This window comes from Amia ocellicauda, chromosome 1, assembly GCF_036373705.1.
Source record: "Amia ocellicauda isolate fAmiCal2 chromosome 1, fAmiCal2.hap1, whole genome shotgun sequence".
In the NCBI taxonomy this organism is placed as follows: Eukaryota; Metazoa; Chordata; class Actinopteri; order Amiiformes; family Amiidae; genus Amia; species Amia ocellicauda.
In genome coordinates, this window is record NC_089850.1 from 14,425,055 (window position 1) to 14,451,071 (window position 26,017).

General features: G+C 39.4%; 1 protein-coding gene and 1 long non-coding RNA gene across 5 annotated transcripts in view; both read right to left on the minus strand.

Annotated features, from left to right (window-relative positions):
* Positions 1–6,427, minus strand: part of LOC136712828 (uncharacterized) — an 81,169-nt gene extending 74,742 nt beyond the window's left edge. For 3 of the 4 annotated variants that reach the window (XM_066689736.1, XM_066689898.1, XM_066689814.1), the window contains exons 1-10: positions 6,276–6,426; positions 5,803–5,829; positions 5,472–5,525; positions 4,414–4,440; positions 4,084–4,137; positions 3,026–3,052; positions 2,696–2,749; positions 1,638–1,664; positions 1,308–1,361; positions 249–275 (exon numbers count right to left, since the gene is read on the minus strand). In XM_066689736.1, the coding sequence (XP_066545833.1) occupies positions 249–275; positions 1,308–1,361; positions 1,638–1,664; positions 2,696–2,749; positions 3,026–3,052; positions 4,084–4,137; positions 4,414–4,440; positions 5,472–5,525; positions 5,803–5,829; positions 6,276–6,332 (408 nt within the window). In that variant the 5' untranslated portion in view covers positions 6,333–6,426. Of the gene's footprint in view, positions 1–248; positions 276–1,307; positions 1,362–1,637; positions 1,665–2,695; positions 2,750–3,025; positions 3,053–4,083; positions 4,138–4,413; positions 4,441–5,471; positions 5,526–5,802; positions 5,830–6,275 lie in introns of all 4 variants that reach the window. The other variant, XM_066689660.1, reaches the window with a different exon arrangement.
* A 6,103-nt stretch (positions 6,428–12,530) lies between these two features.
* LOC136713066 (uncharacterized) lies at positions 12,531–20,115 on the minus strand. The gene is made up of 6 exons (XR_010804905.1): positions 19,990–20,115; positions 19,812–19,864; positions 15,231–15,444; positions 14,894–14,909; positions 13,548–13,730; positions 12,531–13,174 (listed from the first exon to the last, which is right to left on the minus strand). It is a non-coding gene; the product is annotated as an uncharacterized LOC136713066 (long non-coding RNA).
* Positions 20,116–26,017: the final 5,902 nt, after the last annotated feature.

A 26,017-nucleotide genomic window follows, 5' to 3' on the forward strand; every position in this document is an offset into this window, starting at 1 on the left:
CACTTTCACTTTCAGGGCATCTCAGATTTTGGTTTTCAAGGCTTTAGAACATAATATTCTTTTTCCATCTTGTCAGGTTAGACTTATTATTTGCATATGCACCCATCACTTCTGCTCAAATATTAGAAAGCACTTATTTTCCACATTCGTCCTCATAGGGTTAAAGAAAACATTTTGAGATTATTCTTCAAGAAAAAAAAAAAGTTTCATATATGGAAACACATCTGTCAATGGAGAAAACAACCTACCTCGGTGGTCTGCTGATGTGTTGACGGCTGTATGAGAAACAGGCAACGTTGGTAATTACATTATGCTAAATTGGTCAAGTAAATGCAAATATATGCATGTTCTCTAAAACATAGTACCAGGGTCCACACAATGTCATCTTCTGTGTGTCAATTTAGTATTAGGTAAGTATTTGGTAAGGGATGAAGTCAATCCGTAATGCTTGGTGCAGAAAACAATAATTGTTTCATCAGCATCCTGAATGCAGTTTGCTTGGCTGTTACATTTGGCATACATATATTCATTTTCAAATGAACAGTGTGCTTCAGTGTTTTTTTTTGTTTTTGCAATTGCTTCTAAAAATCGAAATTCCAACATCGAAATATTGATGCAGGTGATAGTGTTATATTTTGGTAAAAGTAGTTTGTTTTTCTGTTTTAAGTAAATACTAGTTTATAAAACACAAATTGTTAGCTAATCACAGACAGATACATTATTATAATTTGGAAATCCTTAGGTCACCAGCTGGAGCACTACATTTGGACAACCGTAATTATTGTAAAGCTTGCACAATAGTACGACTCTCCTACATTATTAAGGAGGTGGAATAGTAAAGTATATCCACGAGGGGGCGCTACCATTGTGTTCAACCTTTTTAGAGACTAGTTTTGTTATGTGGCAGCATCTCCTGCTCACGGCTCGTCTGCCACCGTATCCCTGAGCACTTCCTTATTGATAGCACAAACAGTGTTGTTTTTTTATGTGTATTACCGCAGTCCCTGTCTGCCCATGAAGCTATAATGAGTGCAAATCCATGTCTATTTTGGACTAATTGCAAAGGTTATTAAATCCTTTCCATTAGAAGAACACCCAGGAGATACAGAGCAATGTCATGTATAAGCAACTTTAGAGTAATTATCAGGGTGCCATTGCATAATTAAGTGAAGAGTTTCACTTTCAGGGCACTTGGGATCTACACTCCTGAATTCTACCAATATGTATAGCCTTTCCATCTCAACAAATTAAATATGGTACATTACATTGATAGAACAGCTTTGGACATTACACAACACTGTACTTACATTGTACATATTCCCCTCACAATTTACTGGAGAAACGTCTGCTTTCTCTGCACTCTATATGTAAAACAAAAGACAAAACACACTTTCACTTTCAGGGCATTTCAGATTTTGGTTTTCAAGGCTTTAGAACATAATATTCTTTTTCCATCTTGTCAGGTTAGACTTATTATTTGCATATGCACCCATCACTTCTGCTCAAATATTAGAAAGCACTTATTTTCCACATTCGTCCTCATAGGGTTAAAGAAAACATTTTGAGATTATTCTTCAAGAAAAAAAAAAGAAGTTTCATATATGGAAACACATCTGTCAATGGAGAAAACAACCTACCTCGGTGGTCTGCTGATGTGTTGACGGCTGTATGAGAAACAGGCAACGTTGGTAATTACATTATGCTAAATTGGTCAAGTAAATGCAAATATATGCATGTTCTCTAAAACATAGTACCAGGGTCCACACAATGTCATCTTCTGTGTGTCAATTTAGTATTAGGTAAGTATTTGGTAAGGGATGAAGTCAATCCGTAATGCTTGGTGCAGAAAACAATAATTGTTTCATCAGCATCCTGAATGCAGTTTGCTTGGCTGTTACATTTGGCATACATATATTCATTTTCAAATGAACAGTGTGCTTCAGTGTTTTTTTTTGTTTTTGCAATTGCTTCTAAAAATCGAAATTCCAACATCGAAATATTGATGCAGGTGATAGTGTTATATTTTGGTAAAAGTAGTTTGTTTTTCTTTTTTAAGTAAATACTAGTTTATAAAACACAAATTGTTAGCTAATCACAGACAGATACATTATTATAATTTGGAAATCCTTAGGTCACCAGCTGGAGCACTACATTTGGACAACCGTAATTATTGTAAAGCTTGCACAATAGTACGACTCTCCTACATTATTAAGGAGGTGGAATAGTAAAGTATATCCACGAGGGGGCGCTACCATTGTGTTCAACCTTTTTAGAGACTAGTTTTGTTATGTGGCAGCATCTCCTGCTCACGGCTCGTCTGCCACCGTATCCCTGAGCACTTCCTTATTGATAGCACAAACAGTGTTGTTTTTTATGTGTATTACCGCAGTCCCTGTCTGCCCATGAAGCTATAATGAGTGCAAATCCATGTCTATTTTGGACTAATTGCAAAGGTTATTAAATCCTTTCCATTAGAAGAACACCCAGGAGATACAGAGCAATGTCATGTATAAGCAACTTTAGAGTAATTATCAGGGTGCCATTGCATAATTAAGTGAAGAGTTTCACTTTCAGGGCACTTGGGATCTACACTCCTGAATTCTACCAATATGTATAGCCTTTCCATCTCAACAAATTAAATATGGTACATTACATTGATAGAACAGCTTTGGACATTACACAACACTGTACTTACATTGTACATATTCCCCTCACAATTTACTGGAGAAACGTCTGCTTTCTCTGCACTCTATATGTAAAACAAAAGACAAAACACACTTTCACTTTCAGGGCATTTCAGATTTTGGTTTTCAAGGCTTTAGAACATAATATTCTTTTTCCATCTTGTCAGGTTAGACTTATTATTTGCATATGCACCCATCACTTCTGCTCAAATATTAGAAAGCACTTATTTTCCACATTCGTCCTCATAGGGTTAAAGAAAACATTTTGAGATTATTCTTCAAGAAAAAAAAAAGAAGTTTCATATATGGAAACACATCTGTCAATGGAGAAAACAACCTACCTCGGTGGTCTGCTGATGTGTTGACGGCTGTATGAGAAACAGGCAACGTTGGTAATTACATTATGCTAAATTGGTCAAGTAAATGCAAATATATGCATGTTCTCTAAAACATAGTACCAGGGTCCACACAATGTCATCTTCTGTGTGTCAATTTAGTATTAGGTAAGTATTTGGTAAGGGATGAAGTCAATCCGTAATGCTTGGTGCAGAAAACAATAATTGTTTCATCAGCATCCTGAATGCAGTTTGCTTGGCTGTTACATTTGGCATACATATATTCATTTTCAAATGAACAGTGTGCTTCAGTGTTTTTTTTTGTTTTTGCAATTGCTTCTAAAAATCGAAATTCCAACATCGAAATATTGATGCAGGTGATAGTGTTATATTTTGGTAAAAGTAGTTTGTTTTTCTTTTTTAAGTAAATACTAGTTTATAAAACACAAATTGTTAGCTAATCACAGACAGATACATTATTATAATTTGGAAATCCTTAGGTCACCAGCTGGAGCACTACATTTGGACAACCGTAATTATTGTAAAGCTTGCACAATAGTACGACTCTCCTACATTATTAAGGAGGTGGAATAGTAAAGTATATCCACGAGGGGGCGCTACCATTGTGTTCAACCTTTTTAGAGACTAGTTTTGTTATGTGGCAGCATCTCCTGCTCACGGCTCGTCTGCCACCGTATCCCTGAGCACTTCCTTATTGATAGCACAAACAGTGTTGTTTTTTATGTGTATTACCGCAGTCCCTGTCTGCCCATGAAGCTATAATGAGTGCAAATCCATGTCTATTTTGGACTAATTGCAAAGGTTATTAAATCCTTTCCATTAGAAGAACACCCAGGAGATACAGAGCAATGTCATGTATAAGCAACTTTAGAGTAATTATCAGGGTGCCATTGCATAATTAAGTGAAGAGTTTCACTTTCAGGGCACTTGGGATCTACACTCCTGAATTCTACCAATATGTATAGCCTTTCCATCTCAACAAATTAAATATGGTACATTACATTGATAGAACAGCTTTGGACATTACACAACACTGTACTTACATTGTACATATTCCCCTCACAATTTACTGGAGAAACGTCTGCTTTCTCTGCACTCTATATGTAAAACAAAAGACAAAACACACTTTCACTTTCAGGGCATTTCAGATTTTGGTTTTCAAGGCTTTAGAACATAATATTCTTTTTCCATCTTGTCAGGTTAGACTTATTATTTGCATATGCACCCATCACTTCTGCTCAAATATTAGAAAGCACTTATTTTCCACATTCGTCCTCATAGGGTTAAAGAAAACATTTTGAGATTATTCTTCAAGAAAAAAAAAAGAAGTTTCATATATGGAAACACATCTGTCAATGGAGAAAACAACCTACCTCGGTGGTCTGCTGATGTGTTGACGGCTGTATGAGAAACAGGCAACGTTGGTAATTACATTATGCTAAATTGGTCAAGTAAATGCAAATATATGCATGTTCTCTAAAACATAGTACCAGGGTCCACACAATGTCATCTTCTGTGTGTCAATTTAGTATTAGGTAAGTATTTGGTAAGGGATGAAGTCAATCCGTAATGCTTGGTGCAGAAAACAATAATTGTTTCATCAGCATCCTGAATGCAGTTTGCTTGGCTGTTACATTTGGCATACATATATTCATTTTCAAATGAACAGTGTGCTTCAGTGTTTTTTTTTGTTTTTGCAATTGCTTCTAAAAATCGAAATTCCAACATCGAAATATTGATGCAGGTGATAGTGTTATATTTTGGTAAAAGTAGTTTGTTTTTCTTTTTTAAGTAAATACTAGTTTATAAAACACAAATTGTTAGCTAATCACAGACAGATACATTATTATAATTTGGAAATCCTTAGGTCACCAGCTGGAGCACTACATTTGGACAACCGTAATTATTGTAAAGCTTGCACAATGGTACGACTCTCCTACATTATTAAGGAGGTGGAATAGTAAAGTATATCCACGAGGGGGCGCTACCATTGTGTTCAACCTTTTTAGAGACTAGTTTTGTTATGTGGCAGCATCTCCTGCTCACGGCTCGTCTGCCACCGTATCCCTGAGCACTTCCTTATTGATAGCACAAACAGTGTTGTTTTTTATGTGTATTACCGCAGTCCCTGTCTGCCCATGAAGCTATAATGAGTGCAAATCCATGTCTATTTTGGACTAATTGCAAAGGTTATTAAATCCTTTCCATTAGAAGAACACCCAGGAGATACAGAGCAATGTCATGTATAAGCAACTTTAGAGTAATTATCAGGGTGCCATTGCATAATTAAGTGAAGAGTTTCACTTTCAGGGCACTTGGGATCTACACTCCTGAATTCTACCAATATGTATAGCCTTTCCATCTCAACAAATTAAATATGGTACATTACATTGATAGAACAGCTTTGGACATTACACAACACTGTACTTACATTGTACATATTCCCCTCACAATTTACTGGAGAAACGTCTGCTTTCTCTGCACTCTATATGTAAAACAAAAGACAAAACACACTTTCACTTTCAGGGCATTTCAGATTTTGGTTTTCAAGGCTTTAGAACATAATATTCTTTTTCCATCTTGTCAGGTTAGACTTATTATTTGCATATGCACCCATCACTTCTGCTCAAATATTAGAAAGCACTTATTTTCCACATTCGTCCTCATAGGGTTAAAGAAAACATTTTGAGATTATTCTTCAAGAAAAAAAAAAAAAAGTTTCATATATGGAAACACATCTGTCAATGGAGAAAACAACCTACCTCGGTGGTCTGCTGATGTGTTGACGGCTGTATGAGAAACAGGCAACGTTGGTAATTACATTATGCTAAATTGGTCAAGTAAATGCAAATATATGCATGTTCTCTAAAACATAGTACCAGGGTCCACACAATGTCATCTTCTGTGTGTCAATTTAGTATTAGGTAAGTATTTGGTAAGGGATGAAGTCAATCCGTAATGCTTGGTGCAGAAAACAATAATTGTTTCATCAGCATCCTGAATGCAGTTTGCTTGGCTGTTACATTTGGCATACATATATTCATTTTCAAATGAACAGTGTGCTTCAGTGTTTTTTTGGGGTTTTTTGCAATTGCTTCTAAAAAATAAATAAAAAGAAAAGTCACTTTCACTTTCAGGGCATTTCTGATCTACAATCCTGCATTCCAGCCATATACTTTGCTTCTCAGCCAATGAAAGCGGACATTTGTACTTCTTGACAGAACAGTGTACTTACCTGGTCTATATTCCCCTCGCAGTTGACTGCAGTCGTGGCTTGCTTGTGTGCACTCATCTTCTGTTGGTTTTAAAAAGGTTTGAAAATAAGGCTCGGCTCCTCACAGATCTCTGCTGTGTGTGTTTGAATCAGCGGGGACTGTGTAGTTATGTGATCGTAAGAATGAAACTGAAACCATTTGATCATGTCATCAGGACTTTTCGTGACTTTTGCTGTTTAAGCCCATTTCCATGAAAAAGAAAAAAAAAAAGTAGTCGCATTTTTCTATTTCTCCCAGGTCGATTTGCTATCTCATAATTTCGATTGAGTGTTTCATAATCATGACTTCGTATCTCATAATTATAATCGCCTTATAATTGTTCGTTCTTACCTGATACTGTTTAACTTCAGGAAATAATAATGTATAATATTGTAAGGGTCACATATTAACATGTCTTTTTTTAAAGCATTCTTACTTCACAGCGTTTATTTACACCGGTCTAAAACTTTTGCACAGTACTGTATATATACCTACCTACCTACCTAAGAAATAACACCCCTGAATTTGGAAAGAAACCTCCAACACACAGCGGCTCACCTCCATCTGACTCGTGAGCTCGAAGAGCATTTTCTGTCTAATATTATTATATTAAGGTGGAGATGCATTTTTGGATGTGATTGTAATATCTGGGACTGGCAGCGTGTTACACATAGAGAATGAGATGAGTGGGAAACCGCAACCAGATGGATTGTATTGAACTTTAGTTTATCAGTAGTAAAATATATATATATATATATATTAAAAACTTTTTTCCTTCCCATTTACACTCTATGCTTTTTAAAATGTTCTGCGTTGTCCACACACGGTATCTGTGCGTCCTCTCCCCTGCACTGGCTGAGGATTGTAAAGGGGTCGAATATTAGGGATTATACGGGTCGTTTAATTGGATAATTATCAACAGATGACAATGCTTGAAGCGATTGCTGCACCTGTATAGAAGTACAGGAATGTTTCGGAAGGCAAGAAGCGTCAGGGGAAGCAGACGGGCAGGTTTCGGGAGCATGGAGACACGCCGGGATGCAGTGACGGGTGCAGGCAGCACGGCTAACGGCCTTGTGTGGCTGGGTGGGATGTAGGGACTACATCGACGTGAGGGGGTAGATTTCGACCTGCCTGGCAGAATTACCAAGAGTGCACGACTGCGCCACCTAGTGTTTTAATTGAGCATTAGGACTCAAACTTCCAATATGGATTTGAAAAACAAAACAAAAAAAACACAGTCTCTGCAACAGGAACAAAACCCACCCCCCACAAAAATGGTCCCGTCCACTGCTAGAGCGATGTCGGAAGGGTTGGCTTGTATCCCGATACAAACGCGAGCTCAACAAGTACCTCCAGTGTCCATAGAAAGCTTAAAACCCAGTTATAGTAGCAGGCAGGGGGTATACAAAAATGCATACAAACAGATAACCAAATCCAAACGTGTGCGTCCTTGCAAAGCTAGTTTTAGGTCTCTTTTGCCTCGGCTCGTTGTCGTGCCCCCTCTCTTCAGGTGCACAAGCCCTTTTTAAAAGGCTACCGCAGCTGTCTATAATCATGCCAATAAAAGACGCAAGAAGGCTTTACTGGAATGCGGTAGTTAATACTTCACAAGGTAATTAGTGCAATCAATCAAGAAACAAAACTCGTGCAAAACCAAAAAAGTCATAAGTGTGTAGATCACAAAATCACGTGTCAAAAGATAGTCAAACAAACGTGTTAAATGTATATAAACAAATACGTGTAATAAATATAAAGCTAAACAAAATAAATAAAACCCAGCTAATTAAGTATTAATGTCCCACGGGTGACAGGAATTTGGTGGAAGACTATTGATAGCCTTGAGGAGGCAGCTGAGCTGAGAATGTGATCCCGGAGCTTGACTGGCCGTGTGGTGTCTGCGCGACCAGGCATATGAACGTGTAGCCCCGTCGCCAGTGGACGTCTGTCTGGGTTTCTGACTATACACTCACCTAAAGGATTATAAGGAACACCATACTAATACTGTGTTTGACCCCCTTTCGCCTTCAGAACTGCCTTAATTCTACGTGGCATTGATTCAACAAGGTGCTGAAAGCATTCTTTAGAAATGTTGGCCCATATTGATAGGATAGCATCTTGCAGTTGATGGAGATTTGTGGGATGCACATCCAGGGCACGAAGCTCCCGTTCCACCACATCCCAAAGATGCTCTATTGGGTTGAGATCTGGTGACTGTGGGGGCCAGTTTAGTACAGTGAACTCATTGTCATGTTCAAGAAACCAATTTGAAATGATTTGACCTTTGTGACATGGTGCATTATCCTGCTGGAAGTAGCCATCAGAGGATGGGTACATGGTGGTCATAAAGGGATGGACATGGTCAGAAACAATGCTCAGGTAGGCCGTGGCATTTAAACGATGCCCAATTGGCACTAAGGGGCCTAAAGTGTGCCAAGAAAACATCCCCCACACCATTACACCACCACCACCAGCCTGCACAGTGGTAACAAGGCATGATGGATCCATGTTCTCATTCTGTTTACGCCAAATTCTGACTCTACCATCTGAATGTCTCAACAGAAATCGAGACTCATCAGACCAGGCAATATTTTTCCAGTCTTCAACTGTCCAATTTTGGTGAGCTTGTGCAAATTGTAGCCTCTTTTTCCTATTTGTAGCGGAGATGAGTGGTACCCGGTGGGGTCTTCTGCTGTTGTAGCCCATCCGCCTCAAGGTTGTACGTGTTGTGGCTTCACAAATGCTTTGCTGCATACCTCGGTTGTAACGAGTGGTTATTTCAGTCAAAGTTGCTCTTCTATCAGCTTGAATCAGTCGGCCCATTCTCCTCTGACCTCTAGCATCAACAAGGCATTTTCGCCCACAGGACTGCCGCATACTGGATGTTTTTCCCTTTTCACACCATTCTTTGTAAACTCTAGAAATGGTTGTGCGTGAAAATCCCAGTAACTGAGCAGATTGTGAAATACTCAGACCGGCCCGTCTGGCACCAACAACCATGCCACGCTCAAAATTGCTTAAATCACCTTTCTTTCCCATTCAGACATTCAGTTTGGAGTTCAGGAGATTGTCTTGACCAGGACCACACCCCTAAATGCATTGAAGCAACTGCCATGTGATTGGTTGGTTAGATAATTGCATTAATGAGAAATTGAACAGGTGTTCCTAATAATCCTTTAGGTGAGTGTACATGTATATTGTATTGATGGGGACACGTGGACGCTTCTTAAGCGTGTAGCTATTTAAATGGGATTAGATAAGAGTTCAAACTGCAGTTTCTTAAGAGTTTGTATTGGGGAAGCTGTTCATAATGGTGTGATGTATTGTGATTGGTGTAATTGTTCTCTTTACTGTATGAATTGGTTCGGGTTAAGTGCATTATTCCAGTGCATGTATAGTATGGGTGATGTAGGGACTCTTTGAATGACGTGTTCGTTGTGGTATCCCAATTGTGTATTAATGTGCTGCTGATTTTATTGCTAATTATTCCTTTTTGTAAAAATAAAATGCTTTAGAACTTTTTAGGCTGGTTGCTGGTGTCTTTGGTCTATATCCCAGTTCTAGTTAAGCCCTATTGAAAACAAATCTGTGGCCTAGCCTAATAGGAGCTGATTGAATATCTCGTTAATGTTACAAGAGGTGCTGGGAGGGGTGATTGGTGTGTTCATTTATCATGGATTGTTGTGGGTTTGTATTTTCACTTGTTGTATTGCTTCTGTTAAGTTTCACTTGATTTTTGCTTTGGTTTCTTCACTTTATTGTATTTTCACTCGAAGGCAGCATTCTCAAACTCCAGACACTAAGGATACACCCATCTGATTGGGCGGTGTCCCCCCCAACCCCCCGCTCCTTCAACGAGCACACCTGTTTTCATCCATCTCCTGACCCATTATGAGGAAAACCTCCTTGAAAAGAGGAGTGCAGAGAGCAGTAAGGAGGAATGCCTGGGACTGATAAGGGAAGAGGACAGCACTGTGGGGAGCAAGGCAGGAAGGCATGCGGCAATTGGGAGCATTAAAGGCGAGGAAGCCTGCCTTGAGGAACAGAGGAAGCCACTGATTGGCACAGGGGAATTGTTCATGGCAGGATAAGTACTCTGATGTTCTATGGGACAACTCTCCTTGGTCTTGAATGAGTCTTGGCTGTGCACCTGTACTGTCTCCTGGCTGCCCCTTTGTGACACGAGTGTAGCATCCTGAAGAGGGAAAGAAATTGTAAATCTGAATATTGATATTGGACTGACTCTATACTATTTCTACTTATCTCACAGGGCTGGTAGAGACTGTGTGTTCCCCCTGTGGTCAGCTGGGCCTGAGGTGGGATGTAGTGTACCTGTGGAAAGATTCACTGGGGAAGAGGATAGCAGAGGGACGTGAATGGGGAAAATAACCTCTGTAGCGTGTGTGTGGTTTCACTTACCCGGCCTCAATGACGCGTCCCTCTTGAATTTCCTTTCCTTGTTTCTCTCTCCCTTCCCAGGATTGGTGGCACTGCAGGGCCGGGTCCAGGGGCTTTTAGAGATTCACCTGCTGTGAACTGGAATGGACATTTGGGACTAAGACTTCCTTTTGCATATTTGCACTGTAATTCTAGGATTTTGACTCTTGGGGGGGCAAGACAGGCTTAGTTCTTAGAATAGTTTAAATGGGGACTTTTAGGATTAGTTAGTATTTTTAGTGCCTGTCTTAACCATTTTGTGTTTGTTTTAATGAAAGATTAATTAATTAATTAAAGGCAATTTTAAGTATTTTTGTTAGTAATAGGGCCTCTTGCCTGGTGGACTTCGTGCCCTGCCTGGTACCACTATGTAAGAGAATTTGATATGCTTGGTTTTTCAGTCCGTCTAAATGGTAGATCTGAAAACTCATAAGTCAATTGGTTTCTCTTTTAAGATTTTTTTTTTATTTAGAGGGAAGATGTGGTCAAGTCACAGATGTGCAATAATCATGTATTTATGACAAAAATAGGAAACTAATATCATTCAATTATATTACTGAAAATAAGTTATCTTAAGTAATATTAAGCTTCTGCTGGATTACAGTAAGTAACAGATAATACCCAGTTTCTTCTCGCAGGACAGCTTAGGTCTGGTCAGGCAGGAAGGGATGTCTCTCCTCTCCTCCTGCTCTGTCTTGTGTTGTCTCATTGAAGAATGAATAAGTTAAGAGACTAAACTTCTCTGTTTTCCTTTTTATAAGGTTTCCTTCCAACCAATAGCATTTTGCCACCACCATGACTTGGGTGCTTTATGCTAATGTAATTTAGAAGTCTGGGGGTCCTTTGGTCTTCTGCACGTACAGATAAGGCTACCAGAGCCTACCAGAGGCTACCAGGGAGCTTAGGTAAAAGGAAGGAAGTCTGTTTCCTCTACCGAACCAGATGGAATGTATTTTTCTATGGGAAATTCTGTTCTAACAAATAATCTTACAATTGTAATAATCTTGTTTTATTGTAACTCCAGACATTGACTCTGTAATGTGTACATTTGGGAATGTGTCAGGTCTGTGTGGGGAGAGGGGCTGGGGATAGTGAGACCCCTCCTCACTGGCATAAATTTGTCAGCATAGTGTGACTGGTGTATTCTGAAGGAGGTGTAGATTAATTGAGAACAGCCGGTTTGTGTCTGGTTGACAACAGTCCTACAATATGGACACAGGGGCTTCAAATCCTTCTATTTAATTAAATCAAATTTAATAGAACTGTACTGTACTACACATGGACTGGAGACCTTATTATAATTAAAGTATTATAATGAAAAATGTGCACTAAATAGTGGGCTGTGACTACTACTCCTTTCCATTATAAATTAAAGCAGCTGAACATAGCTGCCACTGTATATTGCCTAACAGAAGGAAATTATGATCTTGAACTGGGGATGATCCTGAGGAAAGTGTCATGCAAACGGTTTACAAGTTAGTCCAATAGGTGTAACAAATCTTGCAATTGACCCCCAGTTTGTCGTTGCTGAGCTACACTGGCAGCACAGGCAGTATCAACTATAATTGGTGCTAGTTTATTTCAGAAACTTCAGCCATTTCATTGTTTCATAATCCAACACTATACTATAATTGTTTTCTGGAATGAAACTACTTACAGGGCATGTTATGAATGTTTGTTCTGAAGTGCTGGGTCACGTGCTGCTAAATCTGAATGTTTGTTGCAATTGACCCACAGAGTCTGTGGTTGCTGAGTTACACTGGTAGGAGAGACAAACAGCACTGACAGTAACACAAATATTGATTGTTGCTTATTGGTTTATTTCAGAGGTTCAATAAACTGTTACCACATTCCTTGGTCTGAGGTGTTGTATATAGTAAATTCATAATTTATTGCACCAAACTTAAATGAAACATATCTGGGTAGCAGGGTTGAACTCTGGCCCAGTATAGTAACAGAGTAAGACGGTGAACTCGTTCACAGACACACGGGGAAAGAAATGCAGTTCTTCATGGAATATATATATTTCTGAATACTTTGTTTTTCTAGATTGAATAGAATATAATATTTAAAGCTGATTGGGTGAGAATAGTGAAGAGGAAACAAAAAAAACGTTTTCAAAACAAATTGGCCAAATAACATACAAGTATCACAAGAAGGATAAGTAACAGACTGGCTGAAATCACAATCAAAATTTTTTGGATAAAGGTTAGAGAATGACATATTGGAGTATGACTGGGAGTATATATTTGTACAATTTCAGATACTTTCTTCACAGCCTGGGTGTTGACTTCACACTGCAGTAATCCCACAGTCTCATGGAACAGACAGTCCACAGTTCCCACTATGTTTGCCCTGTTCTTCACCAGAGAGCTGCTCTCAACAAATATTTGGTCCGGGTCGTGAGTGTGGTGCATCACTACTAGAATGGCCTCCTTATTGGCTGTTAAGAGAGTGGAAGAAAACATAGAATGGTTTAATATTTCTGAAACAAGACATTGTTTTTCTCACCATTACCAAAATGAGTGTACTTGTAGAAATTATGATTACGTTTAAATAGTAAGCACTGACCAGTGGAGACAGTTTTAAGGAAAATTAGATTTATGTTTCATGAGTAAAATAATATATATTATTACATACAATATACTGGATTGGCAATATGAACAGATGTGAATATGCACTATATGACTAAATCCAGCAACTGGGAGTCCTCTTGGTAATGATTGTCAAATGCAATCCTATGGTATACTGAGTTGTGTTTTGCATACACAGCAGAGAACCCAATAAAGGAAAATGTATAAAAAAACTGAACTCACCTGGAATATCCCGAATGGCATTATCAATATCAGTCTGTATGCGAGACGCAACAGGACAGAAGACCAGGATCACTAAGCACTCCACAATACTGCATGCTTCAAAACGCTGATATTGAGGGAGTCTGTTTACAAACTGACACTCAGCACCCCAGGTAACTCCAGTAACCATGGTATGGATTTTAACTGGATAGGAACATAAACATTGGGGACATTGAAGCAAACATCTTATACAGTAAGCCATTAAGGATTAAGAAAATAAATAATAAATACAGCACATATAAACAATTAGATATGAATTGAGGTATATTGTAAAAGATTTATGTAGAAATACATAGATATAAAAAAAATATGTAGTAATTTTTCTACTGTAATCTTTTTCTACTGTATTTCAGTCATGCAAAACACTTGGCCTAATAATAATCAATAGGAATAATACATAAGGTTTCTGTCCATGTGCATCTTGATATCAGATACTGTTACTTTCTGAAGCACAATGACTTAGTGTTTCAGATTTCTCCTAATCTAATCTTTTCAACACACACATCTACTTTGTTTTAAATATTTCTCTATATATGCAGATGTAGTAATAGTAATTAATAGTTCCTCTGGATCCTAACAGCCTTACTCAATTTTTCTGGATTGTGTTGTTATCATCCATTCATAGACACTTAATCATTTTGAATTCTAATCAATTCAGGTGTTTTGTTATAATTTTGAAAGCATTTGTAAGAAACCTAAATTTCCTTCAACCCTCGAGAGCCACATTTCCCTGAACTGAACAAGCGATCGGCTTCACTCATCAGTAACTCATGTGTCCAGAGTCTTTAGAAATTAGTACTTGAGGGTGACCTATACAACAAACTGGATTTGGTCTTTCCAGGAACAGATCTGCCTCTACCAGCACAGGCCACGTCCCACAACCAACCCACTACTGACAGAGAGGGTCTTCTATAAAGTAAAGTGAAATAGTATATTCAACTGTAATAGAAAAAATATAGTAATATTTGAAAATAAATCAATACATTATATGTCTTAGCAGACATCATTATCCAGGTCAACTGAGTTTTTACATACAATTACCAATTTATACAGCTGGATTTATACTGGAGCAATTCAGGTAGTGCTTTGTTGAAGGGTACTGCGACGGTGTCCCCCAACCCTCATCTTCAGAGTCCAGAGCCCTGATCATTACTTCACACTGCTGACCTAAGCTTGATAAGTTAAATATTGTAATATTTTAGTTCTATAATTTTATTTCCAAAATTTTTTGGATCTGCATGTAAAGAAACTGTCAAAGAAAAATAACCTTTAAGTCATCAAAATCTAATGAAAAGTTAGCAAATTACCTTTTTGTGGCAGACCCTTAAACAGAAAGAAATTAGAGAAATTAACAACAGCAACACCAGAACAAGATATAACATATCATGCTTTGTCATGTTTTTCTGGATGTTTTCGATTATGGAACATGTTATGATAGTTTGTTTTGAAATTCAGAACTATCAGAACTAAGTACATATTGACCTCTGAAATATTTCAATAACACCTGTAGAAATGTCTGTATATTTAATTGGGGGAGGCTTGATAGAAAAATATTTCAAGTTTATTGACTGAAAAGAATGAAGAAAATACATTTTCCAGCACTACATTTTGCTTGAGTAAAGCAAAACAACAACAAGCACTTACAAAGATTCCTGGGAATCTCTGCCAATAACTTGGAGTAGGTCTCTGTAAGCAGTCAGAGGCCTGGTTCACAGCCTGACTTCTCCTCAGTAAATCCTCATTCGCATGGGGCAGACAGGACATAGTTCCTACTATGTTTTCCTTGTTCACCAGTATGCTGCTCTCAGTCAAATCGAGTTCTTTGTTGTGTCCACCCCCAGAATGGACTTCTTATTGGCTGTTAAAAGAGTGGAAGATAATATAGAAAATGTTTACATTTAAGTAATTGTCACAGACAGTACAGCACAATTATCTCTTATTATTATTTTTGTGTTTTTGCAATTCACGGATTATATTGAAATTACTTGCACGACTGGTACAGTGTCCCCGATCATCCATGAGAGGGCCCAGAGATGGGTGTGGTAGAGTCAGGCAATGTTATCAATTAAAAAGTTAAGCATGACACGTGAATTTATATTTAAAGGTAATATCAGTACCATGACTCCAGTTAGTACAGTATGGATATTCATTGGATACACATACAGCACATATAAACAAGGGATGATGTAATAGATTTCTGTAAAGATACACAGATAGCAACATACAATAACTACATTTTGTATGACTTGGTTTTATCAACTGTATTTCAGTCACACAAAATGCAGGGCCCTGATAATAATCAGTAAGAATAACACATACTTTTTCCTACCATGTGTATCATGTAATAATAAACTGATGCAGGATAATGACTTCTTGTTTCCTGAAGGAGGAGCTCATTTTGAAACATCATTAAAGCTGTGCTCTGTGTACAGGTATTTTGTGGACTTTCTATGTGTATAATGCTTAATCGGCATCTTTGTTTTGATTCATGCCGATTAAGTGTGCTTCCTACATTAATAGAGTTTCAGGAACTCCCCTTTGAATAGTTCTGTCTCTTCAATACACATATACACCGATCAGCCATAACATTATGACCACCTGCCTAATATTGTGTAGGTCCCACTTTTGCCACCAAAACAGCCCTGACCCGTCGAGGCATGGACTCCACTAGACCTCTGAAGGTGTGCTGTGGTATCTGGCACCAAGACGTTAGCATCAGATTCTTTAAGTCCTGTAAGTTGCAAGGTGGGGCCTCCATGGATCGGACTTGTTTGTGCAGCACATCCCACAGATGCTCGATTGGATTGAGATCTGGGGAATTTGGAGGCCAAGTCAACACCTTGAACTCGTGATTCATCAGACCAGGCCACCTTCTTCCATTGCTCCGTGGTCCAGTTCTGATGCTCACGTGCCCATTGTAGGCACTTTCGGCAGTGGACAGGGGTCAGCATGGGCACCCTGACTGGTCTGTGGCTACGCAGCCTCATACACAACAAACTGTGATGCCCTGTGTGTTCTGACACCTTTCTGTCAGAACCAGCATTCACTTTTTCAGCAATTTGAGCTACAGTAGCTCATCTGTTGGATCGGACCACACGGGCCAGCCTTCGCTCCCCACGTGCATCAATGAGCCTTGGCCGCCCATGACCCTGTCGCTGGTTCACCGCTTTTCCTTCCTTGGACCACTTTTGATAGGTACTGACCACTGCAGACCAGGAACACCCCACAAGAGCTGCAGTTTTGGAGATGCTCTGACCCAGTCGTCTAGCCATCACAATTTGGCCCTTGTCAAAGTCGCTCAGATCCTTATGCTTACCCATTTTTCAAAATGTTCACTTGCTGCCTATTATATCCCACAAAATGACAGGTACCATGATAATGAGATTATCAGTGTTATTCACTTTACTTGTCAGTGGTCATAATGTTATGGCTGATCGGTGTATGCTTTCAACTGACTTATTTACTTTATTTAAAAAGGTATAGAGGTAAAGAGGATCTACATTACTAGTTGCTCAGGTGCCTAAATTGCCTTATTCCCAAACAAATCCTTTGTGACGATCTGCATTGTACTGACTCTAAAAGCACTGGAAAACCAACCCGAACACATACTGTAACTACTGTGACATCAACCTCTGCTACCACTCCACCTGTGACACCTGCAAACCACCACAAATCTAAGACATCACGACCTACTGTTAGATCCGAACCTCTCATTGCCGTTCCTTGTCAACTTGTGGTGCCTGTAACCATTCGCCAGTGGAAGGAAAGAGCCATTCTCGATACAGGATCCTCTTATACTTTCTAAATGAGCAATTATGGTTAAAATTCAAGCAACCTCAAGAAAAACTGAAGACCTTTATACCTTGCTAATGGAGAAGCTAAACCATTGGGATGGATAGAGCTCACTCTTTTTCTGCATGAGAAGTCTTGGACCTTCCCTGTTCTTGTCCTATCTTCTCAAACGCTAACGTTCCCTGTTGTACTGGGTTTGGATTTTATTTTCTTCAGCGGCATTCATTTAAATGTGGCTGAGCATAATTATTGGTTCAAGCCGCATGGAAACAGACAATTCCCTTTCCAGCCTGGGACCTTGAAAGTGTCTGATTGGACACATTGCCTTTCTCCCAAAAGAACTGTGTTTACTCCTACTACTGCATTGTTTACCTCTCTTCCTCCTCTGTATTCTATGCCTTCCTCACAGTGTTTCAATGATGATTCCACCACCTCTCTCATCCTTTGTGCTGTGGAACAATCTAATGTGTCAGAGTCTGAAAAACTTCAACTATCAAATCTTTTAATACAGAATGAGTCCATATGCACCTCAACCCTTGGACGCACCGAAGTACTCCAACATAATTGTTTATTCCAGTAATGTACAGCAGCATTTCTGTGACCTCCAAGCGGTCTTCACAAAATTGGAAATAGCTGGCCTTACAGTAAACATGCTTAAAACAAATCAAGTTTCTTGGTCATGTTGTGTCTTCCGCTGGAGTTCAAGTTGACTCTGACAAGACGAAAGCTTTACAAGAGTTCCCACAGCCAAGCAACCTCAAGGCAGTACAGCGTTTTCTTGGTTTGGTGGGGTGGTATCACCGTTTTGTGCCACATTTTTCCAACGTAGCTGAGTCCCTAAACGCCCTCAAGAAGAAAGGAGCAAGTTTTGTTTGGACACCTGCATGCCAACAGGCATTTGATACCTTGAAAACCCTTCTTGTCTCTCCTCCTGTGGAAGCAACTGACACCTTAGCTGCTGGTACATATGCTTCTGTGCAGTCTCCTGATGAAACATAATTTGTATTCCCCTTAACTGATGAAATCATTTGGAGGGCCCAACAAAATGACCCAGACATTCGGAAAGTGTACCATTCCATTCTAGAACATGATGAAAGTTTTGGTACCAGGTATCCGTTATCCTCCTTCACCATAATTGAAGATATGGTGTATCGGAGAGTATCATTGCCACACAGAACCCTGTATCTAGGTTGACGGAATTTCATGAACTCGTCTCTACCAACTTAACAAAAGCCTGCAAACGGCAAAAAAGGAACTATGACAAACGCCACCGAGATGTGCGGTATGAACCCAAAGACCGTGTGTGGTTTAGAACACATGCACTGTCAAAGGCCTCTGTCCACTTTAGTGCTAAATTAGCCCCAAAATGGAAAGGCCCATACAGGATCATTCAACAAATGGGACCAGTAAATTACCAAATTGTTATGGAAGACTCTGGTGAAGACCTATGAACTGTTCATGTCTCGAAGCTCAAACCTTGTTTCCCTTGACATCTTTGCTGAAGATACAGATGATGAAGAGGACTGGATGGGATTTCCAGATGTACCATCCATTGCCCTTTTCTAGACTGCCAGGCCCAGGTCCTGTCTTTTTCCATGGGGGAGGGGATGTGACGATTTGCATTCGCCCCTGTCACTTTTTGCATTTCGTGAAGCCTATAAAATGTCCCTACTACGACCCGTAGAATTTTGATTTTGATTCTCCTCCAACCCTCATTGAACTTCTTTGTTTAGTTTGACCGGGACTGTGTATTTTAGTGAAACTGTTGAATTCAACTTTGACTTTTGTTATTGTATTTTCCTTTGTTTTCTTTATTTACAATACTTACCAACTGAAACGTTAAAATCTGTTGTGTAGTTATTGACCCTATTGGTCTTAGGCTCTGGTTAGCCGGCACAGGGTACAGGTCATGTGATCTTTCTTTCTTCGTCTTTTCTTACTCTTGCTTCCTGTTCCCTAAGATTTCACTATACCTGTTTTCCCTCATTAACATGCAAATAAGTTTATAACTTTTTTGAAATGCGTTTTTCTGGATTGTTTTGTTGTTATTCTGTCTCTCACTGTTAAAATACACCTACCATTAAAATTATAGAGTGATCATTTCTTTGTCAGTGGGCAAACGTACAAAATCAGCAGGGGATCAAATATTTTTTTCCTCACTGTATCTGTCTTTTCGTGTGTGGTTTTTTCACACCTGGCGCCCAACTTAGTGAGACTGTCACACCTTTAATATGACCAGATCCCACTGGTAACATCAATTCATACAGACTTTATAATATATAATTCTGATCAAATGCTCAAACCATAAATATGTAATCGTTAATATGTGAATGTGCAATATTACCAGTTTGATATCAACCAATGACAGCTGAAAAGTTGCATTCATGTAACAATCATTCACATTACTTATTATAGACATTACAGTGTACTTACCTTCTGTCTTTTCAACCTTTCAGTTCCCTGGAGTTTTGGTTTGTTTCTCTGCACTGTTTATATGATAAACAAAAAAGGGCATTTCAGATCTATAGTACTGCATTCTACCCATTTGTATTGCTTCTCCATCTCAACCAATGAATGCTGAAACATTTACTTGATAGGGCACTGTTCTTACCTGGCCTTTATTTCTCTCGCTTACTGGAGTCCTGGCTTGTTTCTTCCTTTGGTTTGAAAATGCAGCTCCTCACAGGTCCTGTGGTCTGTGTGAATTGCAGTGAAACAGTCTGGAATTTGTTCTGATTTGATACTAAGAATGAAACTGAAACCATTTAATGCTGTTATCTTGTTATGAGTAAAAGGGTGTGTGTATGGAATAGGAAGGGGGGTGGGGGGTCACTGAAACACTAACAGTGCATGTGTTTGTTGTTTTTTTATGTTGGTTTCTGCTTCACTGGTGAATTTGTGTGTGGATAAATACACTGGATTAATACAAATGGTTTTGAAAATATGTATTAAAGAAGAAAAAAACATACAAAAATCTTTAGCTTTCACTTTCAGATATAGAGAAATGAAAAATAGAAACCGTTCTTGTAACACACCAGGTAAGACCGGTATCCTCTGCATCTGGGATCAGTGTGTGAAAGGCTAAACATCACAGGCTGTCCCAGACATGTAGGACCTGTTACACAAACCTGTGCAGCTGTGCTATTTCAGATTTTAGCCTCTACAGTGGTTAGTGGTGTTATATCTGTGAGGGATTCCAGGAACTGATGAACTCCAGAAGAAAGATATACAGCTGTAAGTTGGAGCTGGGGTAGTATGCCCCGTTTCCACTGGCGGACACTTAAACCGGTGTTTCCACTGGCTGAGCGTCTGGACGCGTCCATGTTTTGTGGAGGTTAACAATCTGGTGCTGGACGTGTCCGTAAGCATCCATCACACTGAGGACATGATTCACTTTCAGCAGCCGGGGTGTGTGTTTGACTTGTAGACAGACAAGGAAGAGATCAGATATATTGTGTCGGAAGATATAATCTCAAGTGCCGAGTGCGATCCCGAAGAAATTACAGTTGTATTAGCAGCATGGAGTGAAATCCACGTACAGAAACAATGACTGCTTACAGTTAATATCCGAGTGCATTAAACACTGTAATTTCACAGGACCGGTGCAGTGCCTGACTAGTTAAAATAAACTGAAGGATAATAATCAGATCGTAGCAGCCCATTTTATTAATATTGTATGTACAGCTGTGTTTCAGGCTGTGTTTTGTGAATGGTGTGCAGGACAATCCGCAGACAATCAGTATGAAGGCAAACACGATTCAATTAACATGCCCATTTACAAGTTAAATTAATGAATACATAAATACAGCAGTTCTGGGTTTCCCTCTAAAACATTAAGGACTGGTTTAATAAATGCGTCCATAAACGCCATGACTGAGACGTGCAAACTTTAGTTCAATTATAACCTGCTATATTGTAGCTGGATGATTAATCGTGAAACTTGTGTACTTTGTTTAAACTGTAACTTACCCTGGTTAAGGACGTCTGCTAAGTAAATTATAAATAATATGGCAAAAAGTATTGTTTGCAGTTACAAATCTGCAGAAAGAGTAATAAATTAAGGGAGTCACGTTGTGCCGTTTAAAATACATATGTATACTAGCACAACTGGTGATGATAATAATAACAATACATATTTGATATTTAGTATTATAGTTGCACATGGAAACGTATTCTTATGGGAACATGCTTGTCTGAATATAATGTTGTCTCTACACGTTTAGCTCTTCCTAACATCTCTTAACAGAAACGTGTATTTATTAAGCTGTTTACAATCATGTAAAGCAGAAAGAATAAAATAAACACAAAAGTCCTTTCACGTCAGGCTGTATCGCTCGCAGTGTTTCCTGTGTCTGTTTTTAAAACGAAACAAACCAAAGCCACAGTCGCTGCTCCTGCATCAGAGGGACGGACTTCACAATGGCCTGGTTTTGCAAAAAAAGCTCTGGGACTCCGGCACGGCACGGCATGACACGACGTTTAAGCCAGTGGAACACAGGCATTAGAATGACAGATGTGTGCACCCTTATTACAGCTTCTTTAGCAAATGCATAATAAAAAACATGCCCCCTATTCACAACATCTTACCTAATTTCTTAATGAGAAGCTTAATTGCAATCTTCTGTAAGTATGGCAGTGTTCTTGCTAAATTCGTGCTATCCTAAATGTAAGTAACAATGGTGAAAAAAAAAAACTGATCAGATTAAGAAACTATAGAATATATACATATTCTCAATTATTGTGTCAGCACTGTGTTAGTTGGGATAGTGTTATTTCTTGTTTTGCTGCAGGCACTGCCCCTCATGGCTAACACACCAAGAAGTGCCATCAGTCAGCATAAGTCATGGCCTCTTGTAGCTTAATGCTTTATGATTTCCACTACTGCAAGCATTGAAACTACTACTAATAGTAGGAAGGAACCCCTTTGTTGGCCCCATGCTGCAATTAGTGCAGAGTTTAGAGTGGGTTCTTCAAGTAAAGAAGTGGAGGTGCAGCATTACAATACAAAACATGATTCCTCAGCTCATAAACAAGTCTTTTTAAAGTGGTATCACATTGGTAGCAGCCAGGATTGATTCCTAGTGCCACTGGCTCCTTATGGTGCTATTAAAGGTAGATGCTGACCATTGTGGTCCACTGAACACAGCTCAAACTAGAGACAGGCAACAGAGCAGGGTTACATAAATGGGGTAGAGGCAGCAAAACAGGTCTGAAGACTAATAGGGCAGAATAAGACTGTTAATATCCTGTAACAGAGAGAAAACTACAGTGCTCAATTGGCCTTTCACAAAGCCCCCCCCCAAAGATCCTTGTCCAATCCTACCTTAGCAACCGGTCACTACTTGAAGAAGGTCTGTCAAGCTTTTATTGTAAGGATCACAATAGTGAGACTGTGCTGTGGCACCTGCAAATCCCACAGCAGGTACCCCAAAAGTTAGAGGGGGGATATTTTTGCTTTTGTCAACATTTATACATAATCATTCCTTGGACAACAATGTTATCTAAAGCTGACATTAGTTATTTGTGCTAACGTGACCATTAATACGACTAACTTGCTACTACTAACGTTAGCAAGATAGCTAGCTACCTGTAATATTAGCTTGTTGCGCCGGGGCACTCGTAGGCAGGGACATGTCTAAGGAGGGGCCTGGGGTGGCAATGCCCCCCCCCTGAAATGAGGCTGGGGGCCACCCCCCCTGCGAATGCCATCAGCCCCCCCCTGCCAGGGAGAACGAAACACCGTCAGTACACCCCCACCCACCACACTATAGTGAATGACACTCCATCAGAGAGGTGATGATAGGATGGACCCTCTCAATTTGTCCTGTGCCCCCACTCTACCACCCCATTTAACATTTTCTGGACACACTGCTGCTCGTAGGCTTAGGCTTAACTTTAACAGGTGACTTTCTGCTGAAGTTGATAGGATGATGTTGACTGATAGAAGATTTCTATAATAGCTATATAAACAGAACATACCCTGCAGTGCAAGAGCATGGCTGCTCCACAAGGCTGTGCTGGCCACATGTTAGGATGAGTTTATGGGGTTTCTCATTCATTGATTGAGGTCTGTATGCTTGAGTTTCAATTATTGTTGTGTCCCCTTCCTTATTGATTTGAATATTCTGAACATATCCTTCCACTGCATATTGCAATCCCTTTTGCCTCGATCTGGAGGATATCATGGAAGTATTACTCCAAAAAGAATCACTTACACTGACCGGTAATGTGCTGCTTTCCCCTCCATGCTTGGCTGTTTACAGTAGAAGCGCAGCTTGACAGGCACAGCAACAGTAACTAAGGTGGGCGAGGCTCTGCGGAAGGTCAATTAGCCATGCATTGATGGTTAATGGATGGAAAGGCTATTATTAATATTATTTCCACCTTTATAGCCTTTCCAAGCTTGTAGCTTTGTGCACTTAAGACCATGTGATAAATCAGCTTTCACTTTGATGGCATTTCTGAGAAACAGAAACCCTTCTTGTAACACAGCAGACAAGACTGTAATTCTCTGAATTAGGGATGGTAATGATTAATCGAAGATCAATTAATTGTCGATAAGAATTTGATCGACGACAATTACTTGATCGACGTAGGCCATTTCAATTTAGTATCATGTAGGGATCGCAATCGGTTTAAAAAATACAATAACATTAACCTTCTGTGTTGTTTATTATAAAGATGTTTACCTAACTTATTTTTTTACATATTTATTTTCTTCCAAAATTGGTGTAGATCAAAGATCAGAGACACTTGTCTATCTTGTTCTGCATGTGTATGATTGGCCGATGAATACATTTTACAAATTTGCATTTAGTGAGTTTAGATTTATGCAAAATAACTTAATTTGAACTATCTCCATTTTAATCGTAAAACGTTTGTAACTGGGTTTAAAACAAACTAAAAAAATCCCATTTAAACCCTGCACACTGAATGTCTGCTCGGCTCTGCACTGAGAGTCCTGGCTCGCTGGAATCACTGTAAACAGACTGAATGAGAACTTGGCAAAAATACTCAAAAATGGATGGGCATGGCTCTTATTTTAACACTTATAGCAAAAATATATCTAAGGTATGTCCAAAAACAACTATCAACATGTAATATACACTCACCTAAAGGATTATTAGGAACACCTGTTCAATTTCTCATTAATGCAATTATCTAATCAACCAATCACATGGCAGTTGCGTCAATGCATTTAGGGGTGTGGTCCTGGTCAAGACAATCTCCTGAACTCCAAACTGAATGTCTGAATGGGAAAGAAAGGTGATTTAAGCAATTTTGAGCGTGGCATGGTTGTTGGTGCCAGACGGGCCGCTCTGAGTATTTCACAATCTGCTCAGTTACTGGGATTTTCACGCACAACCATTTCTAGGGTTTACAAAGAATGGTGTGAAAAGGGAAAAACATCCAGTATGCGGCAGTCCTGTGGGCGAAAATGCATTGTTGATGCTAGAGGTCAGAGGAGAATGGGCCGACTGATTCAAGCTGATAGAAGAGCAACTTTGACTGAAATAACCACTCGTTACAACCGAGGTATGCAGCAAAGCATTTGTGAAGCCACAACACGTACAACCTTGAGGCGGATGGGCTACAACAGCAGAAGACCCCACCGGGTACCACTCATCTCCACTACAAATAGGAAAAAGAGGCTACAATTTGCACAAGCTCACCAAAATTGGACAGTTGAAGACTGGAAAAATGTTGCCTGGTCTGATGAGTCTCGATTTCTGTTGAGACATTCAGATGGTAGAGTCAGAATTTGGCGTAAACAGAATGAGAACATGGATCCATCATGCCTTGTTACCACTGTGCAGGCTGGTGGTGGTGGTGGTGTAATGGTGTGGGGGATGTTTTCTTGGCACACTTTAGGCCCCTTAGTGCCAATTGGGCATTGTTTAAATGCCACGGCCTACCTGAGCATTGTTTCTGACCATCGTCTGATGGCTACTTCCAGCAGGATAATGCACCATGTCACAAAGGTCGAATCATTTCAAATTGGTTTCTTGAACATGACAATGAGTTCACTGTACTAAACTGGCCCCCACAGTCACCAGATCTCAACCCAATAGAGCATCTTTGGGATGTGGTGGAACGGGAGCTTCATGCCCTGGATGTGCATCCCACAAATCTCCATTAACTGCAAGATGCTATCCTATCAATATGGGCCAACATTTCTAAAGAAAAGGTTTTGTTGTGCATATATGGAAGATGTTCAGCCTTTACCATATATCCTTTCAGCAAGTTTTTATATTTTTAGAACATAGGTATTTTATTTTCAGAAATATGTTATTTAGAGCCACTTTGATGTGCAAACCAAATGTTTTCAACCTTGTTGAATCAATGCCACATAGAATTGAGGCAGTTCTGAAGGCGAAAGGGGGTCAAACACAGTATTAGTATGGTGTTCCTAATAATCCTTTAGGTGAGTGTATATCTAAACAATACCATCTCAATACATTAATTGATTGTAGTACATCATTGATTTTGATATTTACTTATTCCACAAATTCCACTGTTGATGATACCACTGTTTTTCCCTGTTGTCACCAGGACACCAGGACAACCCAATGAGAGCTACACTAAAGGCATCAAATTTGGCATCCTCACAGTCATCGAGGATGATGTAGCCACCTCCA